General features: G+C 37.3%; 1 protein-coding gene across 1 annotated transcript; it reads left to right on the forward strand.

Annotated features, from left to right (window-relative positions):
• Window positions 1–9,413: 9,413 nt before the first annotated feature.
• On the forward strand, window positions 9,414–16,977 carry LOC149843337 (U-box domain-containing protein 52-like). Its single transcript, XM_090000892.1, has 10 exons — window positions 9,414–9,594; window positions 10,960–11,086; window positions 11,932–12,048; window positions 12,321–12,529; window positions 12,643–12,679; window positions 13,325–13,649; window positions 13,760–13,861; window positions 14,608–15,036; window positions 15,826–16,584; window positions 16,876–16,977. The coding sequence occupies exons 1-10, from the start codon at window positions 9,414–9,416 to the stop codon at window positions 16,975–16,977; spliced, it is 2,388 nt and encodes a 795-aa protein (XP_089857018.1).
• The last annotated feature ends 2,887 nt before the right edge of the window (window positions 16,978–19,864 follow it).

The following is a 19,864-nucleotide window of genomic DNA, read 5'->3' on the forward strand; positions in this document are numbered from 1 at the left end:
CCTCAGTCACCATATTGACTTGAGGCGTACCATCAGTGGTCCCATGAGCCTTGGCCTTCTTGGAAGGACATTCCTTGGTCCAGTGCCCAACCTGTCCACAGTTCCAGAAAGGTTTGTTCTTTGTCTTTTTCTGGATTTTGGCCTTAGGTTTAAATTGGTTTTTCATTGCAGGTTTAGATTTTTTAGCCCTTGCCTTTAAAAGATCCGGTCATCATATTGACTTTAGGTTGTTCAGTTGGCATCACAACTTGATTCTAACTCATATGCTCTTTTTCAATGGCTATGGCTACCATAAGACCATCCAGGGAGATCTTTCCTCTACACTGCTTGAGAGACATACCAAAGTCTACCCAAGACTTAGGAAATTTTTTCACAATGGTCATCACTTGAAACTTCTCAGAAAGTTTCATATCAGCCTAAGCCAAACTATGAAGCAATAACATAAACTCATGTGCCTGTTTAGTGACCAACTTGCCCTCAACCATCTGATATTTCAGAAACTTGGCAACCGAGTACTTCTCAATACCTTGATCTTCGGTATTGTACTTTTTGTCAAGTTGATCCCATAAGGCTTTAGCAGTGGTAGAAGAGGAACTGTATACGTCGAACAGAGTGTTGGACAGAGCCAACATAATGCAACCACAACATATACCATCCTTCTCTTTTCACTCTATAGTCACAATAACTCTAGCGGAATCAGAATCAGTCTTAGAAACTGAAGGACATTCAAACTCTAGAACAGATAACAAACCTATAGTCGTGAACTAAATTTTCATACGTTGTTGTCAACGCTTGAAATTTTGACCGGCAAATTTTTTAGGTATACCGAACATGTTTACTTTCGGTATAAAATCGGATGAAATCGACATGCTTTGAATCTTCTCTAAGACTGTTGGAATAAAAAACATTATCATGATGTAAATCAGATTATAATACAGCATGACATGCACGTTAAACCATTAATTCAAACTGTAACAAGGTTCAAGCATGTCATGTTCTGGTTGAAACCAAAATTCAGACAAAAATATCAAATCAAACAAATACAAAGAACAAAATAATAACAAGAAAAACATGTTAATATTCTGTAATAGGCTAAGGCGTATAAAAATACTCCCTTTAGAGAAGATTCGCCCCCACATACGGTGCAAAAAGGGTCTAGCGTCCTCCCCCCAAGATACAATAGCCTCAACGATCTAGATCAGTGCACTTCGATAGTAGACCGCCCTTCGAAAACAACCTCAATGAACAACTGCTGCAAAACTCCCCTTTTTGGAAAACACCCACATGGCAGCTAGAGAGAGCAGGGAGAAAGAAAACCAAAATTGAGAGTCACTTTTGTCTGTATATCTGTAACTGTAGCCATCTAACCATATTTTATAACCCCTGAACGGGTACTAAAATATGAAAGAGACCCGTTATCATTTACGAAGTAACGTGACCCATCAACGGAACGATCCGTTATCAATTTCTCTTTTCCCATTATTTAATCTAAATAAAAACAATAAATGCGAAACAAAAACAACATTGAACTTCGAATGGATATGGCCCTAAAGGGCCAAACCCAAACCCAAACCGGCGGGCAGGCACGCGTGTGTGTGGTAGCCATCACATCCCCTTGTTCTTTAGAACAAGTGATAAAATCTTCATGTAGGTTATAAACCTCACAACCTTATTGAGATTCTTCAATATGAGACTATTCCACATCATCAAAGTCCAAAAGTAGTGGTCTCCAATTTGTTTTCTCATTTGAATTAACTCCTCATCTCTTCTTACATCCAACAGTTTGCCCTTCTATTCAGTAGGCAAAGATGAAATCTCTGCCGAATGAAGGATGCTTTAGACTTCATAAACAAATTACAGCTAAATAGAACAAGTTTGGAAACATTAACATTACAAACAAGGAAAGATAAAAAGTATAAAGATATTAATTTACCTAGACCTCTCATTATTGCAGTGCACTGATATATGCATCACCAACTGCATGAATACCATAAGTTATATTTTACGAGCACTCCATCGAGCTTATAAAAGTTTATTTTCCATGTTCTTAATAGCCTCCCACTCTACCAGCTTGCAATTTTCCACCTGCCGAAGAAAATTGAAAGTCGTCTTTCAAAACTTCTCAGATCTTTTCCATGGAACGGCCGGGGTCATTCTAAATCGTTGGTTTCATTGGATTGAGTCACATGCTCTATCAAGCTTGGTGGGTTGGGGATTCGCAAGCTCCATATCATGAATCTGATCCTCTTATGTAGTTGGTGGTGGCGCTTTGCCAATGAGCAGTCCCAATCGATCGACTTCATTAAAGAGAACTATCGGTTAAGCGATATTCCTAAAGATTGGGCGAGGTGTTACTTGTGGAAAACTGGATCTCCTATTTGAAAAGGGATTGTAAAGTGTTTAATGACTTCATGAATCTTGTCACATCTAAAGAGGACAGCAGTTTTGAATGGCCATTCACCAAAGACGGGGATTTCACTACCGCCTCTTGCTGTAGAGCTTTAACCGAGGTCAGTGTTTGCTGGCTGCCAAAGTATGCTGTTTAGAGCTCTGGTCCTCATCTCGGGCACAGTTTTTTCACATGGACTCTTCTTGCAGGTCGTGTAAATACCTTGATAAAATTCAGAAAATGGGATGTCAACTGGCCAACCGACGTTTTTTATGTGAAAAAGATTCGGAAACTGCAACACCTCTTTTGGTATTGTTCCTACTTTCAGAGTATTTTTCTCGCTGCCTGACCTGATATCTCCATCCAAATGGAACAGCAATCGTGCTTTCGTCAACTTGCCTTGGGCCCTAGTTTTGTTAAGTTCCAGACGATCGAGATGGAGGAAAATCTGGAAATGGTGGTTATTCTCATCTTGGTGGGGAACTTGAGAACGAAACAACTGTCTGTTCCGAGGAAGAGCATTCAATCAGCTCTCACAGTCTTGTAATAGACTCGGAAGTCTTTCTATCGGCGAAAGCAAAATGGAGAAATGATGACCTCTCTTGGATTGGGGCTCTATGTCTGGGTCCCTTCTTTCACCAATGTTCTAGAAATCACTTTTTATTTTATATTTTTCTCGATGATCTCCCATCGTCAATTATGTAACAATCGATATTGATATTAATATACTTCGCTTTATTAAAAAAATAGCTGTCGTATCATGTGTTTTTGTAACAGTTTATTTTGTAAAAAAATTCCAAATGCCATGTAACACAGACTTTATTGAAAAAAATCTAAACATGCCCAAAGAAATCTATAATTTCATGCCAAAAGCATAACATATAGATGTCATTTTTAAAAAGTTCTCTTTAAAAATGACTAGGGGTGGGCATCGGGTCTGCCTGAGCCCAATTAGAGCTTGGCCCACTAGGCTTTAAGTGCAGTGCGACCTGTAGATGACCCAGCACTAGGGATGGCAGTGGACCGAGGCGGGGGACAAGGTCTCCACCCCCGCCCCATCTCAAAATCCGAACCTCCATCCCCAGACGGGGATGGATTTTAACTTCCACCCCGCCTCCATCCCCATTTCAAGTTCTCCATCCCCGGTCCAAATGGGGGCGAGGTGGGGCGGGGCCCCATTTCTCCTCGGTTTATAGTCATCCCTTGAAGGATTGAAGACGGGGCAGGGTGGGGCAAGGCGGGGATTGTGACGGAGATGGGGCGGGGCGGGGCGGGGAAAAGCGTAAGTCCATCTCCACCTCCATCCCCACACGGGGATAGATTTTAACCTTCATCCCAGTTTCATGCCCTTCATCCCGGTCTAAACGGGGTGACGTGGGGCGGGCCCCCATTGTCCCCCAGTCCACTGCCATCCCTACCCGACTCGTTTACTATCTGTTTGGGTTTTAACCCAGTTCTTAATGGGCTCGGGTTTGAAGAGCTGACAATGTCCCAACCCATTGGCCCAACGGGCTAATGTGAAGCAGGTCAGACCCAAATTCATTTGTAAATAGTAATAATTAACAAGTTCTCAACTTCTTATACACCAAATTAATTGTTTTTCTAGTTTTCATAAAATTAATGAAACTAATTAGGTAAATAGTAATAGTTATCAAGTTACTATGCAATAGTTATTTTTTATAATAACTAAATTTTTTAAATAACTCAAGCTCATCGGGCTAGCCCCGTAGCCCACAGGCCGACCCAGGCCCAACCCATATATATAATGGGCCATGTTTCAGCCCGGTACCTAATGGGCCCGAACCTAAAACCTTGGCCCAAACCCGGCCCATGCTAAGCTGGGTCAGCTTGGCTCATCGGGCTGCCTAGCCCATTGCACACTGTTAGTTGTAACACGAGGAAACCATCAAATTAGACTTATATGAAAAAGGAGGAAAATTTTCCATAAAACCCCTTTATTCTTCTAAGCCGCATGCCACCTTTTCATTGAAATCTCTTTTGAACATGTAACGATGAAGCCTCTATGCTCTCCAATTTAGGATTTTGTACTCGCTTCTTGTTTGATTACTCACGCCATCATTCTCTTTGATATAAGCCATCTCCCACTTGATGGAATTCATAGCTAAAGATCCAATTTGGATCCAAATATCCAATTCTCCTTAAATGCTAACTTCCATTCCAACTTATTTTCTTTTAGATGAATTATTATTTTGGATCACCAATCCAATTGAGATCTAAATCAATCTAGGTGAATCCATATCTATATTCTCATTAGTTTATATCCTAATGAAATTTTATACTTAACTAAATCTCCTAATTATTTTCTAAATCAATTCCAACTCCAAATGAGATCAAATTTTATTTAAAAATTTCAATTCAAATCCAAATAAACTTTTCAATTTATCAATCACACAAGGTAAAACATAAAAATTTATCTTCAAGGATTTTTAAATAGCAGAGAGATTATAGATATTACTCGTCGCTATTGCCCTATTTCTAGCCGCTATAGGCTTATAACGGCAAAAATAGTCATTGAGAGGTCAGAAAAAAAGAGAACCTTTATTGAGTAATAACAATGATATTTATAGCTCGTTGTTAAAGGATGAACCAACACTAGTGAATAATCTTGACGAAACTGAGAATACTAATAACGGTGTGACAATCTTTAATGGTGATGTTATTTTCACGGTGAGCTAGGATCTAATGGTGAGATCCCTGGCTCATCGTTATAGGCGAGATATATTTAACTCGCCGTTATAGGCTATAAATGGCAAGATAGGGATCTAGCTTATAACGGCTATTAACTTGCGAACAAAAAACAAAAATATGTTAAATTTAACTATAATCTATGATAGCTTCAATAAAACTTTTTAATCAATTAAGGAATAATATTGCATGAGCTTGGGATGCTTATTTCAAGCACAAGAACTATAGGCACAAACTCAGCTTCTCAGCCTAGTTCTCAAACATGAGCAAGCCCTTGTTTCTTATACCCAAGAAATTTAAGCTGAAGCCACATGAAGTTATGAGAATCCATTTTAACTGTAGATCAGAAGAAAATGATTAAAAAAAATTCATATAAGTATTTATGAAACACCACAGCACACTACATAAGAGATAATGAGACATAGTAGCAAGAACTGAAGCATTCAGAATGGATAGACAATTCTTTATGAAAAAAGCAAAAAATTATATAACTAATTATATGTGCTCGGATTCAGATATGCATAGGATTCAGTTGTAAAATCCTAAACCAGATCTGAATCCAATTTACTTTACCGAACCCAACTAATCAAAATCCAATTCAGGTCAGGATCATATGTTTATCTGATACGATCACATCCCTAAAAAGAATCCCATGGATATGTATTTTGACAAACTTGAAAGGAAAGGTTCTCCCATAGTGACCCAAAATCATCAAGGTTTTCAACTTGTTTGATCCATATAAAATCAGAATCCCCTTAACACTTTGAATACATAAAAAAGTATCGATTATAACATAAAACAATAAAACCTCATAAAAAAAATCATAGGCATAAATAAAGATATTCCATGGCAGATAAATCTTCACACATCCAGAAGGAAGCCAAGTATCCAGAAAAGCCTGGTTTTTCACTTGTCAAAAAAGGAAAATTTGCATCTCTATGCACTTCAATGCACAAAATCAAATCTAAGATTAAATATATCATCTCCTTGTATAATTGTATTGCCTCATAGAATTGTTTTTTTCAATATCCAGATAATTTCCTCAACTTGCCAACTGCATATGCATTTTTAAGCTACTACAAAGAGATATAAACCCAATAAGCCACAAATTTTAATGATTGCATTTTAAAACACCAAAATCAGCAAAAGAGAAAGGTCATACGGATCTCGCTCAAGTTAATAATCAAATGCAGTAAAACTAATTTGATTACTACATCATAATTTTTTTATTTAAACACCCATACTTCATTTTTGGAAAAAAATGCAACCTAGATATTTGTTTTAAATTTTAAACATTTGTTCCACACCACATAAAAGGAAAGAAGAACAAAGGTAAATATGCAGGAAAAAGGAAATCCAAGAAAAAAAAATATTAGCTAGCTTAATCAATGTTGTAACCATAATGACAAAAGTTTAAAATGACAATTTATTGCCAAGATTTTTTTTGTGAGTTTTTGAAAAATTCATAATAAAAGGCGAGATTGCACCCTTACATTTCTTTTCTTCATACATCAAAAAGAGAAAAACACAAAGATCTCACTCCAATGCCGATTAAAAAAAAAACCATGACACACAAAAGCACTAACATGAACATCAGTTCACAATAAATCCTAACCAGAAAAAAAGACCGGAAAGGAAAGAAAAAACTCTAAAAATTCTGACAAAAAGTTTTAATTTTAGGATAACTTAGATAAATCAGGAGAAGATTGAAAAGAATCCTCACTTAAAAGCGACGAGAGTTAAGGCCGCGACAATACGGCAAAGAGAGGGATTGCAATTTCTGGGGAGAAGAAAATAAGCGAAGTGAAAGCAAAGAAAACCCTAACGATCGTAGAGAAACTCTCAATTTTCAGATGATTAAGACATAACTAGAGATGATTGAGAATGATCCTCACTGTGACCAGAGTAGCGGTGGCAGAGTCCTTCGGAGGCAGAGATTTCAGTTTCTTGGTTGAGGAAGCTCTGGACTTGATGGTGTCGAGCATGAGTTTGCTGATCTCCTTGGAGAAGCTCTGGACATGACGCCATAACATTTGGAGAGGACGAAGGGGGAGGAGAGCGTGTCCATGAGCCGCTGGATCACCGCGTCCTCGTGTCATTAGTTTGGAGAGAGAGAGAGAGAGAGAGAGAGAGAGAGAGAGAGAGAGAGAGAGAGAGAGAGAGAGATGACCTTTTTATAGACATCGTTCTATAACGGCAAAATCCAAATCTCGCTATTATTAATCTATAATAGTTAAATGTAGTTATTAAAGTGTTTTAACAACAATATCTAACGGCCAAAGAATTTTACCGTTATACATGTCTTTAATGGCAAGATGCGTACAAGGGTAAAATATTTCAAAAAATATCTAGCTCACCGTTATTGATCAAGCTAATAGCAACAATATTCATAGTTGCTATTACCTATCAATTAGCATAGACAAAAATCTCTTCATTATTGCTTTATTAATAATGACATGATTTTTTTTTGTTGAAAAAGAGTCACCGCTATTGACCCTCATCCTTGTAGTGGCATCAAATTTGGCTTGACATGTGCTACATTCCTTTAACAGTTCCCCAAACTAATCGACATGACGATTGATATCTTAGATTTCATCGCGCATCCCTCTGACTGTTTGCTCTAATTAAATTTCGGATCATGCCAAATTCACTGATATTGTAGATTTGATCAACCATTTCACTGATATTGCACGCCTTTGTTCCTTTCTCAGAATCTGCCCTTAAATCTTGTAACATGACGAATGATTGAGGCAAGAACCAAAAGCTCTGATATTAATATGATGTTATGAATATGAGTATCTCTCATGAATCCTGCAGGATTCGATGTCGAACTATGCAAATCAATTATAGGAAATAAAAATTGAATTAACTACTAAAACAAAAAAAATAATGTATCAAAGGTTTCTTTGAGCATAATTATCTATTCTCTTATTCTCAAAACTATTTATAGAAGAGATATGCCCTCATGATGCATCACGGATCAACGTTTAGGAACAGACCCAATGAAAGAATCCAAAAGACCCGTTTGAACCATCTTATGGTTTGGATCTGCATCAGGTTGGCAAAGGACTGTATGCACACACTTTTGTTGCCCTTTGGTCACACGAGTAGACATTCACACAACATTACCTCCTTGTCTAGGCGCTTGGCCCGTACGGGAGGCCACTTCGGGATTCAAACCCATTGAATCAATCTGGATCCGATTTGAGTCCTTACTCGAGTCTGGGTTATCACGGATCCGTATTGCATCAGTTTTTCAATATGAAAGTTTAGGAAATAAGTTTCCATTTATTTATCTAGCGTTTAACCAAATGGGTTATATGTCACTGACTCACTAAAATTCCTTTCTTTTTATTTCAAGACTTAAATGTGTTTGTTACTAGATTTGTTATTTTTCATGAAAGAAATCTTACATTTATTAGCATATGTCTTTATGCTTTGCAAAGCTATATAATAAATATTCTTAAAATTGTTGCACTAACGATGTGTTTATTATCGAGAACCGCATATTATTTTACTTTTAATCTTGTTTAAAGTAATTGATGACAACTTTTTTTTTTTTTCATTTCAGTAATCTTGTAGGGCCCGAACATATGGACGGGCAGAGCCTCTAGTGTTCTTAAAAGATTATAAATTGCCATGCCAAAAAACAATGTTTTTCAAACAAATATATATGAATATACCTTCACAAATTTTTAATTACATTTTCATAACACATGCACAAGTGACTTTAGAAAAAGTTACCAAGTATCCAATTTTTGACATCTATGCAGCTAGATTTTAAAAAACAAAAATTGTGAAGCGATCTATCCAGCTTGATTATCATGGTTATCGTTACACCAAATGTGTTTTAGAAGAGAGAAGGAACACGTGGGATCGACATAGAACAAGGTAGCTCACATGCCTTATGATCCAAACTTCCAAAATAGCATATGGGGGCATGGACACGGTTTGTGGTTAAGCATTCAAAGCTCAAATATAGGCGCCTTCCCGCCCGTTAACTACGAGCAGCCATGCCCTCTTTGGCAAGTGCAAATCGGAGGCTCCTTTAGCCTTCATTGCAAAAGCAAAATAAAAGCAAGAGAAAAAAAAAGGGAGGAAGAACCAAGAGAGGGAGAGGAGAAAGAAGGATAGATCTAGAGAGAGAGAGAGAGGCATAGAGTAGAGGGGGTGTTCTTTGCACCCCCGGCGAAAACTCTATGGCTCATCTCTAGAGAGAGAGAGAGAGAGAGCGTCTCCTTGTTGCCATCATAATATTGTGATTCAGAGAGAGAGAGAGAGAGAGAGAGAGAGAGAGAGAGAGAGATCTAGAGAGAGAATGAGCCAGCCAAGAGTTGGGGAGAAGGGTGGGTCGGTGGCAGTGGCTGTTGACAGGGACAAGAATAGCCAATATGCGTTGAGGTGGGCGGTGGATAATCTCCTCACCAAGGGCCAGACCCTATTGGTCATCCATGTCAGGCCCAAGACCACCCTAAACCCCAGTAAGCCTTCCTTCTCTCGTATATATATATATATATATATATATATATATATATATAACAGTCGGACATGCGCCCGCTGCTGATAGCATGTGGCGGGTGCGTGTTTAAGAAAAAAATACCCAGCGTTTTTCGGCCCAGAACATTAGCGGCGGTCAATTAATGTAGAACACGGTTTCGACATTTTTTCCGTCCACTGTTAGGGCTTTTCATATATATATATATATATATATATATATATCATGAAAAGAACCTCAAGCCCCAACATTTACGTAGGTGTAATTTAAATTATCAGTTATTTATGGTTTGGCGTATTGGGATGGGTCCTAACCAGATGGGCAAGTGGTCTAGGGTCAAAGGTCATGGCTTTCACTCCGGGGCAAGGGGTAGGCCCACAGAGTTTTATGCTGCCAAGGTGATGGTAAGTATGGCAGGCAGAACCAGCACGGTTAGGTCTCTGATCGTGGGGGTGGTTTTCTTCGTGTAAATATTAAAAAAAACTTGCTTCAGCCACAGACACAATTCAGATATAGGTTTCACTGAATCTAACCTGATCAGATTAAGTGTGAGTTTCGGATTCAGCAAAACATCTAAAATAAAAATAAAAAAAAGGAGAGGAGCAGGATGATTTTTGTTGAATGCGAGTCATTATTAGAAAAGATTCCACTTCTCCTTGAAAAGCTCATACTTCTAGTCATACTTTTTAGTTTGACCTTTTTACGGTTTTTAGTCATCGCGAATATAAGCCGAGTTCATGCATTGGGGATCCTTACCTTTCGCTTCCGCGGACCACAAGTAAAAGGAATAGTGTAGCACCAAATGCGGATCTGGTTGACACAAAATAGACAATTGGTTACATGTTTAAGTATAACCATATTAGGGTATCCATGGGTTTCGGCTTCTAATTTAAAACCCGAAACCGAATTTGAAACATTTTTAATCGGGTAGCCTTTCATTTACCGAATCCACTTAAATGAAGTTGGACTCGGCGGAAAATCCAACCCGAATATGGACCGTTTACATCCCTACTTTGAGGTATGAAATAATATTTCTGTCCTTTTTCTGATAAAAAAATTCATCTTATGTCGTTTAGTCTTTTATCGAACGAATCAGCAATGACTGTCAGATGAATTTGGGGATCATGCATGTCTTTGGACAATAAATTATGACAAGTAGGAGTTAATGCAATAAGTGAAATATAAGTTTCCTCTTGTAAATAGCGGATAAGATAGGTAGTTTTGTTTGTAAACTACTTTTTCTTTTAACGAGAATTTTATTAGACATCCCCATGGAAATGGATAAAGTAGCCTGGACAATCAAAGCTAGTCCTCTATCTTCTTATGTTATTTCGATTTGGTTCATCTTTTTCCAAACTGATGTATATAGTGGGAAGCCATGTTGCCATTACAGGCACAAGTGAAGATGTTGCCATGGCGTTGAAGGAGCAGGCCCAAGAGCAACTTAAGGAATTGCTCCTTCCATTTCGATGCTATTGCACACGTAAAGATATACGTTATCACTACCTTTTGTTGTTGTTTTTCTGAATATATATATATATATATATATATATATATATATATATATATATATATATTCAGAAAATGTTACTGGATTTCTGGAGTTTTTTTTTGAAATTCCAACCCCATAGATGTATTCAGCATGATTGATTTACTAGAAACAGACACTTGATCATGCATTTTGAATGAAAATGGTATTTGAAGCCTTTCAAATTTATGAAAATTATAGGTCGTTGATTTTCAAAATCTTATGAAAACCTATCCATGCATCAGAATCAAAGCTCCATATAGATCACATATCTTGTCAGAATTTTGAAAAAACACAGAAAATCTAATAACATGTTTCATTTAGCACCGTGCCCATTTTGCAGGTTTCCATTTTCTGAGTATATATATATATATATAGTCTTTTGTACATGCATTCTAATAGAGCACTATTTTGGCAATCTCTCCTTTTTTTTTGTAGATCTAACCTTATACATGTGATCTACGTAGGTTCTTTAGTATAAAACAGGTTTTGAATCATGTTTTTGCAACATATAAGTTGGTTTTCCAAGGGCTTAAAAAAATCAATGGCTCACAATGTACCAAAATTTCATGACCCAAAATATCATATTTTTACATAAGAAAAAGATAACCAAAATTCAATCGCAGCAAACCAACTATGATGAACACGTCTATGTGGTCAGATTGAGTGAATACAACTTGTACCTATGATTTTCCAAATAGATTATGCTTACAGTATACACTAGCAAATTCACACACACATACATGTTAATAAATATAGGAAAATCTGTGTGTGGTTTTTAATTTCTTGAAGTTTTGCTTTGTATCAGATGATTTGTAAGGATGTTATTTTAGAGGACAACGATGTGCCTAAGGCTGTGATTGAATATGTTTCTCAGTTTGCAATTGAAAATCTTGTAGTTGGTGTATCATCCAGAAATACATTTATCAGGTAATTTTCTGTATTCAATTAGCTATTGGTGTTAGCAGCAAATCCGTGCATGGCACTTATACAGCACAATTTCTATAAGATATGTGAAAAAAGTAATGTGTAGATGTAGCCTTTCTTATGCACACATGATGAGGTAAACATGAAAGAACTGCTGCTGTAACTTTCATTAACTTGAAAATATTTTGTTTAATCACCTTGGTATACAGTTAGATGCACTCATGGTTACAGCTTTGAGGTTGTTTAGATTTATAAAATTAACCACTTCCTGGCAGAAGATTGAAGAACCAGGATATTGCTACTACCATTTCCAAAGGCGCACCAGATTTTTGCTCGGTGTATGTTATTTCCAAAAGCAAAGTATCTTCTGTTCGATCGGCAACCAGGGCAGCACCAGTGATTCCAATAGCTCGGCAATCCAGCACTAACCAACTAAGTCAAAGGCCCGAGGCCCTGGAAATAAACCGTCCAGCTATCAAAAAAGGTCTGCCTTAGTTTCACTTTTGCCTTCTTGAGTTCATTACTTGAAATGACTTCTATGCTTTAATGAGATTAAATTTTCTGTATTTCTGACTGTATTTTTTTTTTAATTTACAGCATTTACAGCTGACAGTGATGGTATGGATGCAATCAAGTAAGTAAACATAGTAATGTTGTGTTCTTGAGACATTCTGATTTTTTTTTTGGATAGTTTTAGTCCAAATTTAAAGACTTGAAGAGTGCAAGCTGGGATCTAGTGGCCAAGGTGTTAGAACAGGGACAGCAAGACCCTTCTGACTCAAACAAGGCATGGTTACCTCTCAAGTGCCAGAGGACTCGGCTAATTCACAATAAGTCTGGTCAAGATAATCCAGTTGTCATATAACTTGGAACTTATCTTGGCGGTGGCATTCTTGATCTATTGAATACTCAAAATTCTGATTTACAGCCAGCTTTTATTGATCCACTGGTTTATGACTTGGCATCAATATGAGCTCTGCTACTTTATCATGAAAAAACAATTGCCATTTTAGTTCAGTTTCAATTGGCCCCAACTGGTCACTAGTTTTTGTCAAGAACCAATTGAACATATGAATTAATGCAGTCTCCATGGACAAATCAGAAAAAGGAATAGCCATCAGCAGAGGTGGCTAGTTTCACATAGTCTTGCACTATATAACAGTTAGTTGAGCCACAAAGTGACTGAGCTGTGTCAATCTTTTGGTGAAATTACAACATAACCAAGCATTGATTTAAGTTAAACTTGGGAAGTATTTGAAATGATTTTTGGCGCGAACAGGTCTCCATTCACCAGACCAGGGAGAGCCCCGGGTGCACGGTATAATGGGGAGCTCACACTGCCGAATGTTGACATATCCAATGTTAGTAGTGGACGACAGAGCACAGACAGATTGTTTCCTTCACCCACCGAGAATCGTGAACCAGGAATACCTCCAAGGCTATCGAATGGAAGCATTATTGATGAAGACTCCATGTTCTCTAATCGCCAAAGCTTCCAATCATCGCTTCACGTTGCACACAAGTCTCTTGATCTCACTCCCAGCAACATGGATCAATCTTCTAGTTCTCAAGGCAGTGATGATTCATGTTCATCACAGACATCGGTGAGTGACTATAACAGAAACAGAGGTAGAAGAAACAAAAGAAGTTTTATTTATCTCATTGCTTATAAACTCCCTTTACATGAATTGGGAACTTGGTTTTCATCTTGCAGGTGGATGTCGAAGCTGAAATGAGGAGATTGAAGCTTGAATTGAAGCAGACAATGGATTTGTATAGTAATGCATGCAAAGAAGCACTTTCTGCAAAACAGAAGGTATATAATAATGGCTTATCAGCTTTTCAAATAAGCGTTTAATCTAATAAAATGCATTCTAGCATAACACAAAAACAAAAGGAACCACTAAAAATTGGAGAACAGTAAACCATGTGTGAATAGGAAGGATATACAATATAGCTTATGTGTCATCAGTCTCAAAGGTAGTGACGCTCTACCTTTTCATTTACATTGCATCATCAAAGATAAATGATATTCAACAATGCTGTCACTCTTTTGGGTATTCTAGATTGTAAAAAGTAACATATTTGTGTTAAATGTTGATACTCATATGTGTGGCTTCTTTGGATACTTCAAACTTACAAGACATTGATTTTCTCTCCACAATTTCTTGTCAAAACATTCACTTTTTGAAAATATTTTAACTGATTGGGAAATGGCCTTGTACTATGATTTTCTTTTTCCCTTTCTGAACAAGTATCTGAGAACTAGAAATAAATGCTGTAGTCTGTCCAATTGTGTACAGAAAGGGCCTAATCATATAACCAATGTGGGCAAGTTTTGTTAAGGGTCTTGAAGCATCATCATGATAATAATTTTCTTTAATGAGTAAATCTATTTATAGTATTTTTTTCATTGAAGAAATCATGATAATCTTCAGTTATCCATTGTGGGAATAGATAATTTGTTCAATTGAATTATGGTCAAAGAACAGGAGGACTAAAAATGCAAGAAACTGATGATTAGGCTTTTGATATATACTTACATGCATCTGCGTATTGTAGGCAATAGAACTGCATCGTTGGAAAATGGAGGAAGAACAAAAGCTGGAGGAGGCTAGGCTGGCTGAGGAAGCAGCTTTGGCCTTAGCAGAGTTGGAGAAGGCAAAGTGCAAAGCAGCATTGGAGGCAGCAGAGGCAGCCCAAAGGATAGCAGAGCTTGAAGCACAAAAGAGAGTAAGTGCAGAGATGAAAGCACTCAGAGAATCAGAAGAAAAGAAGAAGGCATTAGATGCATTGGCACAGACAGACATTCGATACAGGAGGTATACGATTCAAGAGATTGAAGTTGCTACGGAATTCTTTGCAAAAACAAGGAAAATTGGTGAAGGCGGATATGGACCGGTATATAGATGCTACCTGGACCATACATCTGTTGCAATCAAAGTTCTGAGGCCTGATGCAGCTCAAGGGATGATGCAGTTCCAACAAGAGGTAAGCAACTTTCAGGATAGCTACTTCTTATGTCTTTATTTCATAATGGCTAGTGCTAAGCATACCTTGCATTTTCCTGTTTTTGCCAATGCAAATATTTTGAATATGCCAAGTATACTTGCATTTTAAAAAACAGATAGGAGAACACTGACAAGCACCTCCTACTGGTAATGGATGAAAATAATCCTTTACATATTGTAAGTAACATCTTCCCTTTGGTAGTTTGGATTGGCCAGAGAAGTGCTTACATATACTGTAGGATTGAACTTGGATGACAATGAAGCTCCAACAGCGTTTTAAATTTTATTCCAGTTTGGAAGGATAACTAAATTTTTTGAAAGTTTAGATTTCTTTTATGCCACCTATATGTGCTGCTGCTGCTGATCCAGTATTTCCTTTTTTTCTCACCTTTATAGTAGAAAACAGTTCACAGATCTTGAAAAGCACATGATACATTCTTCACATATGCACGGAACCATGATTGGTCATAGACACAGAGACACATGACAAACAGCACATATATTCACATATGCATACAGCCCAATAAACTTCTGCATTTGCGGGTGGAAAGGACTTGAGAATATTGCAATTATTCCATGGCGCCATGGACACTGATGCTTTTCTTTTCAAACAAAAGCCAGTTTTCATCTTTGTCGCATGCATGCTTTCACACATATTTACTGCAAACGGAAGTGTACTTAGTCCACCATTTTCTATTTTCGAAATATTTGATATGTTCAACTTATTAAATTTAGTTAAAATATAATTGCAACAATCAAATTTGTGCAGGTTGAAGTTTTGAGCTGTATCAGGCATCCCAACATGGTCTTGCTTCTTGGTGCCTGCCCAGAATATGGGTGCCTTGTATATGAGTACATGGCTAATGGCAGCTTGGAAGATCGTCTTTTCCTGCGAGGAAATACTCCACCTCTCTCATGGCAACTTCGATTTCGAATTGCAGCAGAGATTGGAACGGGTCTGCTCTTCCTCCACCAGTCCAAACCGGAGCCACTGGTCCATCGGGATCTTAAGCCAGCAAACATCTTGCTTGACAGGAACTATGTTAGCAAGATCAGTGATGTCGGGCTTGCTAGGCTTGTCCCCCCTAATGTAGTTAATGATGTGACCCAGTATAGGATGACCTCCACAGCTGGTACATTCTGTTATATAGATCCTGAATATCAGCAAACTGGGATGCTTGGCATAAAGTCAGATATATACTCCCTTGGGATCATGCTGCTGCAAATCATCACAGCCAAGCCACCAATGGGTCTAACCCATCATGTCGAACGGTCTATCGACAAGGGAACTTTTGCAGAGATGCTGGATCCAACAGTTTTTGACTGGCCTATGGAAGACACCTTGAGATTTGCTAAGTTGGCTCTAAAATGTGCAGAATTGAGGAGGAAAGATAGGCCTGATCTTGGCACAGTTGTCTTACCTGAGCTTCAAAGACTAAGAGCCTTGGCAGAAGAAACCATGGCACCTTATATGCTGGGAAAGAGTTCTAATGGCTCTCCTAACCATAACACGGTTATGATGCGCCAGGTAAACAAGGAAACTGTCATTTTATTCTTTGATGGAAGTCATTTGCTTAGCATGACTAGACACTCGTATAGACAAGCACACACATACTTCATCGTATAAATATACCTAAATGTGCACACACACACACACACACACAGATATATATATATATATATATATATATATCGACAGGCATATTGATTTTTTTTTAAATGAAACATTATTTGCTGGCTTCAAGGAAACTACAATTTAATCTTTCTTAAAGTTTTTGTATAGCGTGATTACTCACTCAAAGTCTTCTTTTTCTTGCAGGATGTGATCAGTGAATCTATTATGGCATCTGGATACACCAATGATGAGATTTCGAAGAGAAATTCAAGTTCATCATCCATGCCTGTGAGGAGAGCTTTCTAGAGAGGGGAAGAATGCTATCTGAACCTGTTTTGGCAAGATTCCATGAGGTAGTCCTCCGTTCTTGAAAGGACAGTTTAAGCACTAGCCTTTAATTTTTCTTCCCCTGTTGACCAAGGAACCAGCTCAACTGAGCTACTTTGAACTTAGCTAACTTTGGCTAAGTACTTAAAGGAGATGACTACAAGCACCTAATCTAAAATGTTGCATACTTGACCATATTGGACCAATTCATGGAAACTTAGCTGTAGGCTGCATCAGAATGTTGATCCAGAGATCAACTTCGTCAAGTTAGTTTGAAAGTTGAACTGAAGAAGCCAGTGACTTGGACAACTTAGTTCAGCATGTTAAATCAGATGAATTGCCAGAATGACCAGGATGGCATAGCTTGGTTAGCCGTTGATGCCTCTTACTTATAAACCATGCTATTATAAATACACAATCCAAGCTACCAATTTTATTTCTCCATAAGTTTTAACTAAGTTGGTTGCTCACCAAACTAAGGACATGATCTAGTCTCACCTAGTTGTGAGTTCACAAATACTCTTACTGGTACTAGCCTCAAGTAAACATCTACACTTGTGCCATAGAGTTGGACCAAGCAACTAGCTTGGTAGTGAACCTGCTTAACTAAAGTTGCTCAGTCAATGCAGGATTAATTTCTTGCCTTGAGTGCCAAGCTAAGTTGATCAAGTCAAAACTCAACCAAGTAGTTCAACCCCTTTGTGGCTTCCATCTTGCAAAATTTTAGTCAGTCTAAGGGGATATTTTATTTGCTGTGCAGGCCTTTTAGCAGTTTTCTTCAGCGGAAATTATATTCAACTGTCGATACATTTCTTGTGTATCATCCATTTGCTTGAAAGGTTCATGGAAGAAATTTATACAATAACTGGTCTAATTAGATTGTGTTTTTGCCAAAGTGGGAATCCATCAGATGGAGGATTTTGTAAAAGAGAATCTTGTTTTTGCAGTGCTATCAGAGATTATGTTTCCCTTGTACGACTGGTTGACTGCTCTAATAAAGATGGTATCTTTGCTGTAATGGGAATCCATCAAATACTGTTTTTGGGGTGTTATCATAGATTATGTTTCCCTTGTATGATGGTTGATTTTGCTTATCCTCAATGTACCCAATGTGTGGTTCAGATCTGGATACACTAACACCCCCTACAAGCTCATCTCTCTAGAGGTGAGATTAAACTTGGATCAGATAGTTTTAAAATGTGCCATAGGTAGAGGCTTAGTTAAGATATCTGCATGTAATGACCCCAACTTATCTTCATGAAAAGTGGATTTTTTTTTAAACAATTGCGGAAACCAAACCCAAGGATTCGGGGTTTCATAGATTTAATAAATACCAAACCACAAGAGATATTGCATTGAATCAACGAAGAAATAATCAACTTTATTAACCAGTAAAATGAATGTCATAAAAAAATAAATAAATAAATAGTCTGTAACATAGAGTCACTCTGTCAAGAACATCAACACATGTTACACAAACTTGCAGACTCCATGTAGCAAGTCACCCCATCACTAAGCTCCCGATCTTGAAAAACATTTTTGAAATACAGGGTAAGAACTAGAGTTCTTTGTACGAATTTCTCAAAAAATCCAAATAGAAAGGAAAGGGCATAAATCAAATTCATGTATAAATTTTAGAAGAATATAACAACAATTTCATAATTAATTTACCATTCAAGCATTTAAAAAAAGTATTATGTAATAACAATTTTCATACGGGACAGAATAAGTATGAATGCATGAACTAATGCAGAATAGTAAAGATGCATAATTCAATGCACATGCATGAATAACTTATTAATTTATTATCAGAATTTCTTTTATATGCATGACCCTATTAAATGCATATATATATATATATTTTTGTTTTCACTTTTCTTAAACCTACGGATACTCAAAACGGGCACAACAATTTTCAAAGTCCAAGTTAGGTTTCTAGTTGTAGCTTAACACACAATTTGTATTTTATTTCTAGGTTCTACACTTGTTCCTTGATCAATATCAGGAATCAGCATCATCTATCAGAACATTAAAAATCAACATTTAATACCAGGACATCAAGAAAATCAACATCCACTTATGCCACTTTCTTGGTATACCAATAACAACATCTATGTCAACAATACCACCCCGAGGCAAAGTTGATGAAATCTTTCTAAAACCATGATCGGGAGGTGAACCACCACATCGGGTTCAGGAGCACAATCACACAGAGTTTTAGTATCCTCACAGTTTTCTCAAAACTGCCATCCAAGATGCCCATACTGTGGAAGCGCCATCTAGGAGTAAATTAATTACACCGTTTGTCTCTTTTATCTTTTCAAACAATTTCAAGTTCTTAACATAAGAACCGTTTTGCAAATCAACATGCAAAACCCAACTCAGTTCCTAGCCCGCCACATTTTAACAATGCAACTAATTTTGGAAAGCCAATAATTTCAGAAACAAATTTTGCAATGTATAAAAATATTTTTGGAGCAACATATGCTTCTGGCCCACATGACGTACAATGATTCACATCTGACCACATAAGCATCTCAAGTGATATATGTATCTTATGCAAAATTCTTAGTGAACATGCACACACTTGTTCAAAATAGGTTCACGTTGCACATTCAATCACACACAACAGGAATGCACAGATCAATCAATTTGCATACACATGCGAAAAGATGCTTGCAACACACATTAACATGATCCAATTCATGCATAAGCTCTCAAACATGCATATGATCATATTTATGCAAACATCAAAATGAATTTCAGAATTTTCAATGCGTATGACATGAGTAATAGCAACATATTAATTGATTGTATAACATGAACAATTAATATTCAATATAAGTATATGACACCTTGCAGTCCA

Source organism: Nuphar pumila, chromosome 3 (genome assembly GCF_984573655.1).
Source record: "Nuphar pumila chromosome 3, dmNupPumi1.hap1.1, whole genome shotgun sequence".
Taxonomy (NCBI): domain Eukaryota; kingdom Viridiplantae; phylum Streptophyta; class Magnoliopsida; order Nymphaeales; family Nymphaeaceae; genus Nuphar; species Nuphar pumila.